We start from the raw sequence: 13,475 nt of genomic DNA, 5'->3' as shown, positions 1-13,475 counted from the left end.
AGACGGGGAGTGTTCTGTTGCAGCTAAGTTTACTCTTGTTTGCATTTTCTGGACTATTCTTTGTGTGCCTATTGTGCCTAGTCGTGGTCCTTTTAAGAATCAGGATGACATCATCAGATGGGTGTGTCAGGTGATCATTAGAGAGGAAATACGCAAAGCATGGCTCTGTGAGCAATATGTTATTGTTTGTTAGAAATCCAGCTACATCTGCATACTCTTAATGCCTTCGATCGCATCGTATGTAAGTATTGTTTATGTTTGTGTTATTAACAATTACAGATGATTATTTTTAGAAAATATTGTATTCTGTGGTGTTTAATGCTGGAGATCTTCCGAGTTGTCTCAATATTGTACAAGGCTAATGCAAGGAGAGTTAAATGAATAAATGTAGAAATGGCTGATTATATGTTTAAAATATGATGCCATTTATAACTGTTTAAGTTCTAGAATTACAATAAATACATTAAAAAGCTTACAGTAAATATAACAAGGCAATTCAATTAATGTTGATTTATATACATTGTGCATGTGACCTGCTCCATCGAAATCAGTCGCATTGACCCGAAGACACATTTTGAGTTGTATACACTGCTGGAAAGAGGAGATTCCTAGCTTTCTAATGATATCAGGATTGTTTTTGTACTCCAAATATTATGCGAAATATGTCACATTATATAATGACTGTCACCGAGTCATCATTTTGAGAAAAAGGCCTTCAAAGTTTCCTCTTCTCTGGAATCCATCGATCTGATTGATTATTAGTGGAGAAAATGATCAAAATACTACGGAGGGAAGATATTTTCGTTTGGAGGGGAAGCTCGCGAGTGTGTGTGTATGCGTGTGTGTGTTTGTGTAATTTTGCGTTTGTGTGTATTGTGTTTGTTTCCCGGGGAAAACACTCACGAGAAACACCGGCTGTTCTTATGCCTGCTGTGACGTTAAGTTACTCCGTTCTCCGCTTGTAACTATGCCGTTACAAGCTTCAAAGTTGTATTTATCATCTGAATTTGCCGAAACAAGTTTAATATTCTGAAAGCTACGACTTTGTTTAATTGAAATCAGATGAAAACAAACTGTAACGGACCCTGCCGTGTTATCTGATTACTATATTCTTACATTCATAATTTCAGCCGGATGGAGGGGGGGCGGCGCTGCGGAAGAGCAGATTGCGAGTGAGAGGTGCCTCATCTTCCCTTTACAAGCTTCAAACATGTATTTATCGTGTGATTTTCGAAATAAAAGTTTCATATTCTGAAAGCTAAGACTTTGTTTGTTTAAAATCAAACAAAACACCCGAACCCCGAAAAAATAGTTTTTTACGTAAATCCACGTTTATTTTGAAATGAGCCGTTGCGACTTCCGACTGATTTCGATAGAGCGGGTCACATATTTGTGTATGTAGAAATGATCATAGAATTGATATTTTGTCTTGTTTATTTTTAGTTTCACACCATCCTTATATCATTAAACCTGTGGGCAAAGGATTCACGTCTTCAGAGTCTTGGTGTACGGAGGGAGTTTATCTGGCTGTTAAGTTATATACACTACATATACCGGGGACAGCACAATACATATGTATTATACTCTTATAAGATGTATGTAGATAGTATAAGAAAGACAGTTTAATGGTGGAGGTATACACACATATTGATAGATGTCTTGTAATGCACTGTTGAGGAACCTGTGACCCAAGTTTTTCATTCATTAGTCAAAAATAGTCATTATATACAGTCTTTGATTAACTATTAGTAGAGAATAACGAGTAATGAATATACTTTATAGGGATCCTATTAATATCTAATAATAAAATAATAAAATTCAATAACGTGCTTTAACAACCAGGTGTCCCTTTCTATCAGCTGTGCACCGTTATGGTGTAAATACAGCCAATCTACCAATTGGATCAAATATAAAAGTCAGTCAGATATATTATCACAAAGGTTTATAGCGCAATATGCACAACATGACTATCAAACACGACATACAATAGAAGCAAGGTTTGTATTACCCAAATCTAAATCAAATATGGGACAGAAAACAGTCATGGACAGAGCCATGATCAGCTGGAACTCTTTACCGGTTCACATCATTCAGGAAAATTCTCAAGTACATTACAAAAGGTTGCTAAAAAAATATTTAAGTATTATAAAGTAAATTTGAACTGTGCCTGTGGCTATGTATGCATATTATTATGTACACTTATTTGTATTTACTTTTGTTTGGCCATAGGATGGCGATAATTGGATGACCATTTTAGTTTTCACTTCATACAGCACTGTAAATTGCTGTATGAAGCAATTTACAGTCTTTTGTTTTGTTTTAATTTTGTTGTATGTTTATGTATGTTTTGAGTGTGTGACGACCCCAGGAAGAATAGCCAATGCTCATGCTAGTGCTAATGGGGATCCTAATAAAGACATAAGCCAAATTAGTGTTGATACTGCAAGGAGACGTATTGTGTGAAAATAAATGTAAGATGTTGTTTAATTGCTGATATATTTATGATCCACGTCACGTTTTCAGTTTTGGTGGCAGTTATTCCTGTTTGTCTCGAAGTCTTCTCATCAGGGCTCTATAAATAGAGAACTACGGCAGATATGTAATATTGAATGCAGCCGAACCGTGTATTACAATGCCGTTATGTGATGACTTTCAAAGAGAAAAGCAAGCACACTCGGAATAAAGTATTATTTCATTTAAAAAAAATGTTTTGGGATTTCACATAGCATTAACACCAAATCCCAGCGTGCATTGCGGCTAAACCATCCAATCATCGAGCTGAGGATCTCGCTTACGTCTGTTTCCGGTTTAGTTTATGACGGATGTATTTTGTTATACACACATTCCTTCACATTTAAATTTACATTAAAGTATTTCCTGAGGCCTTCTAACATGTTTTTAAATATAACTACGGTTGTAGTTGAAGAGTTTGTAAATTAACATGAACCGAATCTGTTGCCTGGCAACGCAATCGCACAACGTCACGTCCGTTAATTCCACATCCACACGCATGGATTAACATCGATTTAATACATTAATGTAGCCTTTGTTTCTGCTAAAAGAGGTGTCGACCAGCTGGGGCAACAAGAAAATCGGCAATCGAGTGTGACTATTAAAAAATAAATCATTATTATATTAATATTGACAATAACAACCGACCGTCGGGGTAGCATTTGCTTGGCATTTCCGGGTATTTCTCCACTGGTTAACATGGGTTAACAATACCGTGTAACTGTCACGTTTGAAGGGACGAAATCTTGACATCTTCATGTCTCCCAGCATGGTAAATCGTCACATGTTCACGTCTTGCCGTGATACCGGGTTGCTTTTTTTTACTGCTTGTCACCCATTCTAGTAAAGCTGAAGAACACTGTTGCAGTGATGTTTATATATTAAGCTCTTTATCTGTATATATTAATGTTCTTTATTTAAATATTATATAACATCACAATGGCATTAAAGCCTCATATTAACATTTTAAAAGAGGAAATGGGATTATATTCTAGTGTCACTTGAATCACTTGAACATTTCAATTTTAGAAGTTTACAGTGACTGTGGCTGCGGGAGAGTGTGGTCGTCTTTCAACCAGCCCGTGCAGTCAACATGTCGATGTATCCTTGGGCAAGATACTTGGGCTCCTGATCAAACGGTTTGTGAATGTGTCGCTCTGTATGAATGAGGTGTGAAGGGGTGAACGATTCGTACTATGTAAAGCGCTTTGAGGGGTCGATAAGACTATATAAAAGCGCTATATAAGGACAGTCCATTTACCATTACAACCTATAAGCATAGATTAGCGACTGTGTTTTCAGCTAATACTATTGTGCTATGCTATATATGTCGACATTTGTATCAGTCAATCAATCAAAGTTTATTTATATAGCCCAATATCACAAATATAACATCTGTCTCAGGGGGCTTTACAGTTTATACAGCATACCAATATGACACCCTCTGTCCTTCAAGAAGACAATCAGACTCAAAGGATCCATTTGAGAAAATAAAAACCAATGCATGATTTAAATCAGCAGCATGGTCATGGATGGAGTGTGAGACTACTACACAGTTACTCACCTGAACAGAAGGGGTTTGTAGGGTCAAAGTTGATGGCAAATTCATGTGACACCTGTCGTAGACGAGAAACACAGACCATGATATTGCTTCTTCATTACACTTTAAAATAAATACTGTCCGTTTCTCCCACACTTTCTCCCTCCCTCCCGCTCTCTGAACGGCTCTTTTCTTTGTCCTTTTCATCAGCTCAGTACCATGGCAACACAGATGGGTTGACAGTTGCGTATGCGTAATCATGTCAATATGCATGTATAATATTGCTAACAGCTTTATCTCCTGTGTGTGTGTGTGTCAAATACATGTATTATACTGTATAGGCATGTTTTAACTACAAGTCTGCATGTAAACCCTCCTCCCTTTTTTGTGCATACACACATACTGTTGTACATGTATCACACATACACACACAAACAACAATAACAACAACACCAAGAAACACACACACACACACACACACACACACACACACACACACACACACACACACACACACACACACACTCACACACACACACACACACACACACACACTCACACACACACACACACACACACACACACACACACACACACACACACACACACACACACACACACACACACACACCTTCCAGTCTGGTGCGAGTTGGGCTCCAAATCCCAGAGCAGGAAACATTTTGTCGCTGAGGAGGAAACCATGACAACAGATTTTGAACATTAGTTAAACCTGCTTGTTTGTTTTTTCATTCAAATTCAATAAACTGGATTTAGACAGCAAACAGAATCCTGTTACTTGTTACTACAAAACCCACAGTGACGACAGTACACAGTTAAGTTTGCAAAAATCCGTCACTCTGGTCTTTGTAGAGACACAGCATCATAAGCGTCTTTCTCATATGGCCCCAGGCCAATCTCCTCTCATGCTTTTAGTCTTTGGGTGGTCCAAAGCAAACAATCAAGGTGTGTAAAACCAGTTAAAATACTTAATATAGCAGTTTTGAAGCAGTGTTTGTCTAAAGGCACTTAAGGTGCCATTCCTGTTAAATATCCATATATCCTATTTGAAATACAAATAAAAAAAAACAATAACAAAGCCAACAAAACATATTGTCACGATATGGCTGATAACAGGATACATGTCAATTTAGTAAAGCTTCTGATTTCAGCCAACAAAGATGACGCTATTACAAATTTAAAAAAAAAATGTGTATGGGTTGAATTTAGGGCCTTGGTTTGAAAACAGTCGAAAAACGTTTGGGATGATGTAAGAACACTACTCCAAAAATTACACATGTGTAATCCTTTTCAGACATTTAATTGCATAACTATTACATATTATACCTACTTTACATTAGGATAACTGTAGTTCTGTATCTGATCAAAAAGACTCACGTATCATAGTCCTGTATAATTTGTCCCACAGCTAAAATGGCAGCGAGATACTCGTTGCTGCCAAGTGGGTTAATGTAGTGGAGGGAGGACGGCTCTCGAGGGTTCCCATTAGATGCTGTGAAGTCTATTCCAACCTAAAGAAATACAAAGAAGTGTCATATAAGAGGTCATTTTAGAAAAGCTGCAGTGTTTTTACATTAGGGATGTTCTGATGAGCTCAGGATAAGTTAATTGTTGAGGGTTGTTATCTGTTTCCTTTATTACCGGCTTCTCCAATAAGTTATCAAAGCTGAATCACCTACTATAGCACAATGACAGGTGAATAAATGAGGCAGCAGCAACAGCAAACAAACAAACAGGAATGGTTTAATCTCTTTTGACATAAAATACAAATGACTGTTTTATTGATTCCTTGCTGTGCAGTAATAATAATAATAATAATAATGCATTACATTTTTTATTAGAGTGCTTTTACAGGTGCTCAAAGCGCTTTACAGGTACACATTACACATATTAGACATGTAAAAGTCATTACTGCAGACATTACCCACAGGAGCAAATGCGGGTAAAGTGTCTTGCCCAAGGACACAACGGCCTGACGCAGTGGCGGCCGAGTATATTCTGATGGGAATATAAAGGGTAAATTGGTTCATCTAGTTACTACATATGCTATGATTTTTAATACTGTTATGCATTTCAACTCCACTGTCTACAACTATTTGTTGGATGAGGAATTTAATGATAGCTCTCAATGTGAAACATACTGCTTCACTTAGATGGAGCAACTAATGGTTTGATGTGTTTCTCTATTAAAGGATCAGTAAGCAGTTTTATGTTAAACTATGTAACTATAACTAACTGTCTTAGCATCTGGATTCACAAATTGTAGAGTTTTCCTTCTTCCAAATATCCTCTGGTTTTAGAACTTTTTAAGAGTTTAAAACTGCCTGTAAAGTGTTGGGGCGTTGGAAGGAACACTTTGAGGAACTCCTGAACCCGACAACTCTGTTAGAGGCAGAGCTGGAGTATGACGGGGGATCAACACCAATCTCCCGGGGGGAGGTCACTGAGGTCGTCAAACAACTCCACAGTGGCAAAGCCCCGGGTGGATGAGATCCGCCCAGAAATGCTGAAGGCTCTGGGTGTTGAGGGACTGTCATGGTTGACACGTCTCATCAACGTTGCGTGGAAGTCGGAAACAGTACCGAAGGAGTGGCAGACCGGGGTGGTGGTTCCCCTTTTCAAAAAGGGGGGTCAGAGGGTGTGTGCTAATTACAGAGGCATCACACTACTCAGCCTCCCCGGGAAAGTTTACTCTAAGGTACTCGAAAGGAGGGTCAGGCCGATTGTCGAACCTCAGATTGAGGAGGAACAATGCGGATTCCGTCCTGGTCGTAGAACGACGGATCAGCTTTTTACTCTCGCAAGGATCCTGGAGGGGGCCTGGGAGTACGCTTATCCGGTCTACATGTGTTTAGTAGACTTGGAGAAGGCGTATGACCGAGTTCCCAAGGAGTTACTGTGGGAGGTGCTGAGTATGGGGTCTCTATTCAGGGCCATCTAATCTCTGTACTCCCAAAGCGAGAGCTGTGTCCGGGTCCTCGGCAGTAAGTCGGACCCATTTCCGATGAGGGTTGGCCTCCGCCAGGGCTGCGCTTTGTCACCAATCCTGTTTGTAATATACATGGATCGGATTTCGAGGCGTAGTCGTGGGGGAGGGGGTCTGCAGTTCGGTGGACTAAGGATTGCACCACTGCTTTTTGCAGATGATGTGGTTCTAATGGCTTCATCGGTCTGCGACCTTCAGCACTCACTGGATCGGTTCGCAACCGAGTGTGAAGCGGCTGGGATGAGGATCAGCACCTCCAAATCTGAGGCCATGGTTCTCAGCAGGAAACCGATGGACTGTCCACTCCAAGTAGGGAATGAGTCCTTACCCCAAGTGAAGGAGTTCAAGTATCTCGGGGTCTATGGCATTTGCCACTAGATTGACGTACAGGTAAGCCAGTCTAATATCTCATCTTTTCTAACACGCCGTTCACCACGCATGCCCGGTCAACCGCGCCAGCTGCAAATCACCGGCAGGCTGATTACCTAGTTAGCCTTCCAATTTATACAATTCTACTAAAGAAAGGGTATAAAATGTACATAATGACCAAAAATGTACTGAGTTGTATTGTGCCATACGGGTTCATGCAGTTATGCAAGGTACAACAACATAAGGTATACTCATATATATATGTTTATATATATATATAAATATATGTTTATCATTTTTAATGTAGGTAGATCATTTTGACTCACAGATCGTCATTTATCGCCGGAGGAAAAGCTTGTCACTCCTAATCTCATATTATGCTAGGCTTTGTGTGTGTATGTGTGTTCATGCATGTGTGTGTGTGTGCGTTTAACCTGACTAACAATAGACATTTGCCCACTGAATAGTTTTCCTAATTCATTATACTTAAGACATTGTTATTTCAAAACTTCAAGGTCACAGAGCAAAGACTCAAGAATTTCCTTATTTTTGAGAATGCAACCTTTCCAGCTGTGGCCAAAAAGACCAATCTAGGCTTATAATGTCCCTGAAACCACACAGAAGCATATTTTTAACACATATGACCACAGGGTGATACTGCGATGAAAGAATATATTACAAATATGAACACACAGATGCTTCAAACACATGTACCCAATATAAAAAGGCTCACACACACACACACACACACACACACACACACACACACACACACACACACACACACACACACACACACACCACACACACACACACACACACACACACACACACACACACACACACACACACACACACACACACACACACACACACACACACAAAGCCTAGCATAATATGAGATTAGGAGTGACAAGCTTTTCCTCCGGCGATAAATGACGATCTGTGAGCTGACATTGACCCGACCCAGAAACTCCGCCCCCCTCCTATCAGCTTTAGTATTGTCTAAACCAGGGTGCACTGTAGTGGACATTTTTATTATATTCCTTATATGTTCAAAGTAACCAAATGCTTCTCATTTGGTTAGATGTGCTGTTTGCTTCTATCTACTCTACTTCAAGGCCACAGCTGCTATTATGAAAGACTCACACATAGTCACAGGAGAACTTGCCTTTCCTGAAATCTACAGCTCAAGGACATGTGTCTAATAACAATGTGACCGTGTGAAGACAGATTTCTGACCTTCCCACCCTTTCCTCAATATAAGCTTTGTTACCATATTGAACTGCGCACACTCGCGCAGACTATCCTATACTCTGTGAGACCTGTGTCTATATTTTTATTGTATCTGATGTTTGTTTGAGGCCTCGAATAAACATCACCAGAAAGACAACTCTGTCTGATTCACCATTTTATTTTATTTGATCACTCTGACTTGTACTCTACAGCAGGGGTGCCCACACTTTTTGGGCTGGTGAGCTACTTTTGAAATGACCAGCTCACCGAGGTCTACCAACCAAAAATAAAATCCCAAATTGCAAGGGTTGCTGAATAACACGTTTTATTTATACATGGGATAATAGGGCTGCAACAAACGACTAATTTGATAATCGATTAATCTATCGATTAATGAAACGACTAATCAGACTATTACTGTATGCCTTGCACAATTTCTCAAACCCTCTTGTTTAGCCATCAACTTTTAGATTTAGCTTGAGGTTGTTTTAGGCATGTGGAAACTAACAATGAAGACAATAAAGATGAATACTTGATTCAAAAATACATATATTATTAAATTAACAAATTGTGAACAAAACTAACATTGCTTTTTATTTAAATTAAATAAATAATATTTCACATCAAAAGAAACAACAATGTTTTAACAAATCGTATTAAATAATCTGATGACAGAACTGTGAACAGAATAGCTGAAACTTTAACAAAATAAAGAGTAACTCAGTTTCCTATAATCATTAACCCATGTTTGAATCATTGAGTTAACTGCGTGTGTTGCTGCTAGCATACATAACACCTGACGTGGAAACGTTACTCGTGGATGGAGCTACAGAGCTGCTAGAAAGACAGTCGAACCCGGTGCATTCCTCCGTCTGGATGTGGTGCACTTTTGCTAAATGTTTAGACACATTGCTCTTGTTACCGCCCTCACATGCTGAACTCTCTTGGCAAGGAGCATTGTCCACCTCAAGACGGGTAACATTTAACCACACCTTGGAGCGCTTCTCTCCGCCATCTCCTCCGTGTGTTGCTGCATGTAGCAGCCGCGTGTGTGTAAACTGCCCCGCCCCCTCGCGCACAGACGGGGGAGAGAGATCTCGTCTCGATTGGAAAGATCGAAAATACACCGACATTTGTTTGTCTTTTTGCATGTTAGAAACGAGTTGGCGACACTAAGATTGCGAGATAATATTTGTGTAGCAATAATACATGACCTTTCTCTTTCTCAACTCGCTACTTGGAGGGAAGTCGCTGTCATATGCCTTGTGAACACTCCGATAATGCCTCTCCACGTTACCTTTCTTTGGCAGAGCGACGCTTGCTTTACAAATAAGGCAAATAACCTTTGAATATAACATCACAAACAAATATTCTTCCTCCCATTCTGGGTGGAAGTGGTTTGTCTTTAGCTTCTTACTCGGTCCCGCACTCATTTTGTTGTTTGTCTCTTGTTTGTCTCTTTAACTTAATTTGAGTTTTCCCGGCACTTGACTGATTTTGTATCGCTTTGCATTCTGGGTTAACAGACTGGAAAGCGATAGGTCGCTTTTTCTGTCAATCAAGTAAATTCCTGAATTAAGTGGCAGGGAGGCCAAGGGAGGAGGGATCAAAACCTGTTTTGTCTATTTTAACGGAACAGGATTTTTTTTTTTATGAATGACTCGCGATCTACCAGCATTGCCCCCGCGGTCGACCGGTCGCCCGCGGTCGACGTACTGGGCACCTCTGCTCTACAGTATTGGGGTTTTTAGATTTCCATAACAATTGGCGTTGTCGGCAGGATCTCTGCAAGTTAGATTGGGAACACCTCCGGACGCTGGTTGGTAGCTCCAGGATCCTCGGATTCCCTCTACCCCGCGACAAAAACAGTACGGGACGAGAGGACCAGCGGCGGGGGTGGAACTGATTGACTTCACGAGATCAAACGGACTTAAAAAGGCTTTCCAATACTGGGTGAGATGTACAATGTCTAAATTGTTTAAAGTTAAACGTAATTAAAACTCCATGACATTTATGAGAGGGACTGCTCGAAGATAGGGTTTATCCCGTCGTAGATCGTGGGTTTACGATCAGTTTTTGCGTGATTTGTACTGAGAAACTAATATCACATCAGGGTTTATCCCGTCGTAGATCGTGGGTTTACGATAAGTTTTTGTGTGATTTGTACTGAGAAACTAATATCACATAGGGTTTATCCCGTCGTAGATCGTGGGGTTACGATCAGTTTTTGCGTGATTTGTACTGAGAAACTAATATCACATCATCGACGGATGAAAAAAAAAAAAGATTTTGTCATGGGAGCAAGGCAAAGTAGGGGGCTTGTACACCCTCCTGAGGGCGCGATTATAAATGTCATGAGAGTAAAATATGGTGAGGACAGTCTGTCTAAATTAAATATATGGACGGAAATGTTCGGATTTCCAAAGGGAGGTTTTTTTGAGTAAATTAAAAATCAAGAACCTAAAGAATAAATTACAAGAAGTAGAAATAAAAATAAAGTTAAAGTAAAAGACTTATATAGAAAACTGGACACTCACAGAAAGTGTTTATAATAAATACTGGGAGGATTAAGCAGAATGCCGTGAAAGAAGGCAGTTGGCCTTGGGCATTAAAGAAAATATTAAGGTTGAAGATGAATGTGAAGAAAAGAAGGAAAATAAATTATTTCCAAAACCATGTAAACCCCAGACATCTCTGTGTTCTTCCATTGCAGGCCTGAATAACCTCTCCTCGACTGGGTATCCTTTCCCTCCCCCGAGGTACAACCCTGGCAATCCGGCTTGCCCACCTCAACCACCTCCACCGCCACTACAAGCCCCAGCCATGCAGTCCATCAACTCCAAGCTCGCCACCCCCATCAGCCCCAAGTAGATGGGGACAACAGCGGGATAAACAAACCAAAGCCCAAGCAGGTGTTTGGGCAACACACCTCAGTAATGCCTTTCTCAATGGACTCACAGACACAGTGCAAGCTACGCAGAATGCTGGCCGATCACAATACCGAGGGAGAGGCAGAAGAGGTTTTCCGAGGCAGAAGACGAGAAGCAAGACCTTCATTTGAGAAAGATGTTTCAAGTGTGGCAGTGTTGAACATTGGATTATGGGACTGCTCACAGAACACTGGCGAGTGGAGGCAGAGAGGGGGACAGCAAGGACGGGGCCATTCACAATCAGACTGACCTACACCAGATGGGGAGGAGGGGACCCGATCGAGCGAGACGGAAATTCAGCCAGCAGCACCAGGGAAGTGACACACACAAACACATCATGCTAGTGAGTAATTGAAAAAATGTAGAAGACATGTCTGTGGTTAAAGAGGGTACATATTTGAAATATGACAGTGAAACAGCATTTGAGAAATGTCCCACACTGACTTTGGCTGTCATGGGTGTTGATGTTATTTTTTATTTTTTTGGTTGATTCTGGGGCTACACATTCTATAGTAAAAAGGGCAGATTTGCCTGATTGCAAATGTAGTGGTAGATTATGCACTCAATAGGAGCGGCTGGGGTGACTGTAAAGGAGTTTTGTATCACTTCAGAGTGGAGATAACGGTGATGATAGTCATCCATTTCCCACATCAGTCAAAAACTGTTTCTTTTATCCTTCGTCTGCCTAATAAATTTACTGGGCAGAGATCTGATTCTCCGGTTCGGCTTAGACCTAATTTTTCAACAAATGAGGGTTTTAAAGTCCGGCAGCCATCTCCTACGATGGTTCAAAAACTTTTGATGATAAAGAACTGTGTGAATGTGAATCAAATGGCTGCTGACATATCCTGATTCTCAGGCGTTGTTGCGGTTTGACTGATCAACGTGTTTTCCACCTGCGGTGTTCATGGAAGTTTTTTTTTGCATTGTACTAACGTTGTTGATGATCCGTGTAAATGCTACTGTATGATGAGAGTTTTCTGTTAGAATGTGTGAATGAGGAGCTCATGCTTAAAACTATTCTTGAAGTTTGCTGCGCAGCTGGTTCCTGTTGCGCACCCACACAACACAAACTGTGTGAAATCCCAGGGGCGGTCCACACATTTCACTAGCCAGGGGCCCCACTGAGAGATAGAGGGATTTGGATCCAATCGTTAAAGATTTGGAGTCAGTCACTGATTGGACACCTACACACACAGAATATGTTATGTACTATATGTCAGGTGACATCTATAAGATGAAAATGTGCACAAACGTAGCCGTTCTGTGCACATTGCTGTTGGTTGAGGATGATGAGGTAATTCTCATATCTCTGAGCTTCCTGCCGCACTTTCAGATGTGCCATGCTCACTCTGTGCAGCTCACAGATATGACGTAGGTTTAATGTCCATGTTGATGGACTCAGTGTTTACCTCTCTGTTTAAACAAGGGGTCATTATTCCATGTAACGATTCCGGTACGCACTCCAGTGTTTCCTGTCAGAAAGATCAGAGACAAAACCTCCTGACGAGTGGAGATTTGTCCAGAATTTACAGCTGTAAATGCTATGCAGCTATGCCCGCTCGTCCCAAGTCCTTATCTGATTACTCCAAAAGTTCCAGCCTTTGCAGCATATTTTTTACTGTCATAAGATCTCTTAAATGCATTTTTTCAGTGTTCCTGTACACAAAGACAGTCCATTTTGTTCACATTTGAATATAAGGGTAAACCTTACACATTCACACGTTTTGTGTCAAGGCTACTGTGTACAACCAGGCATTGTGTACAAGGTTGGTCTCTCTCCAAGTTTCTAAAGGCACCGCTCTCATACAAGGCCAGTTTGATGACCTCATGATTTGCGCACCCACAGCAGAACAGTGTGGAGCTGATACCATTTCCTTGTTAA

The 13,475-nt window shown here is 40.6% G+C and overlaps 1 protein-coding gene across 2 annotated transcripts in view; it reads right to left on the bottom strand.

Annotated features, from left to right (window-relative positions):
- Positions 1 to 13,475, bottom strand: part of cpne2 (copine II) — a 97,647-nt gene that overhangs the window by 34,612 nt on the left and 49,560 nt on the right. For both annotated transcript variants that reach the window (XM_034205891.1, XM_034205892.1), the window contains 3 exons: positions 5,447 to 5,580; positions 4,683 to 4,737; positions 4,076 to 4,127 (listed from right to left, as the gene is read on the bottom strand). In XM_034205891.1, the coding sequence (XP_034061782.1) occupies positions 4,076 to 4,127; positions 4,683 to 4,737; positions 5,447 to 5,580 (241 nt within the window). The remainder of the gene's footprint in view (positions 1 to 4,075; positions 4,128 to 4,682; positions 4,738 to 5,446; positions 5,581 to 13,475) is intronic.

Source organism: Gymnodraco acuticeps, unplaced genomic scaffold (genome assembly GCF_902827175.1).
Source record: "Gymnodraco acuticeps unplaced genomic scaffold, fGymAcu1.1, whole genome shotgun sequence".
Classification (NCBI taxonomy): Eukaryota; Metazoa; Chordata; class Actinopteri; order Perciformes; family Bathydraconidae; genus Gymnodraco; species Gymnodraco acuticeps.
This window is presented reverse-complemented; position numbering and strand designations above follow the sequence as displayed.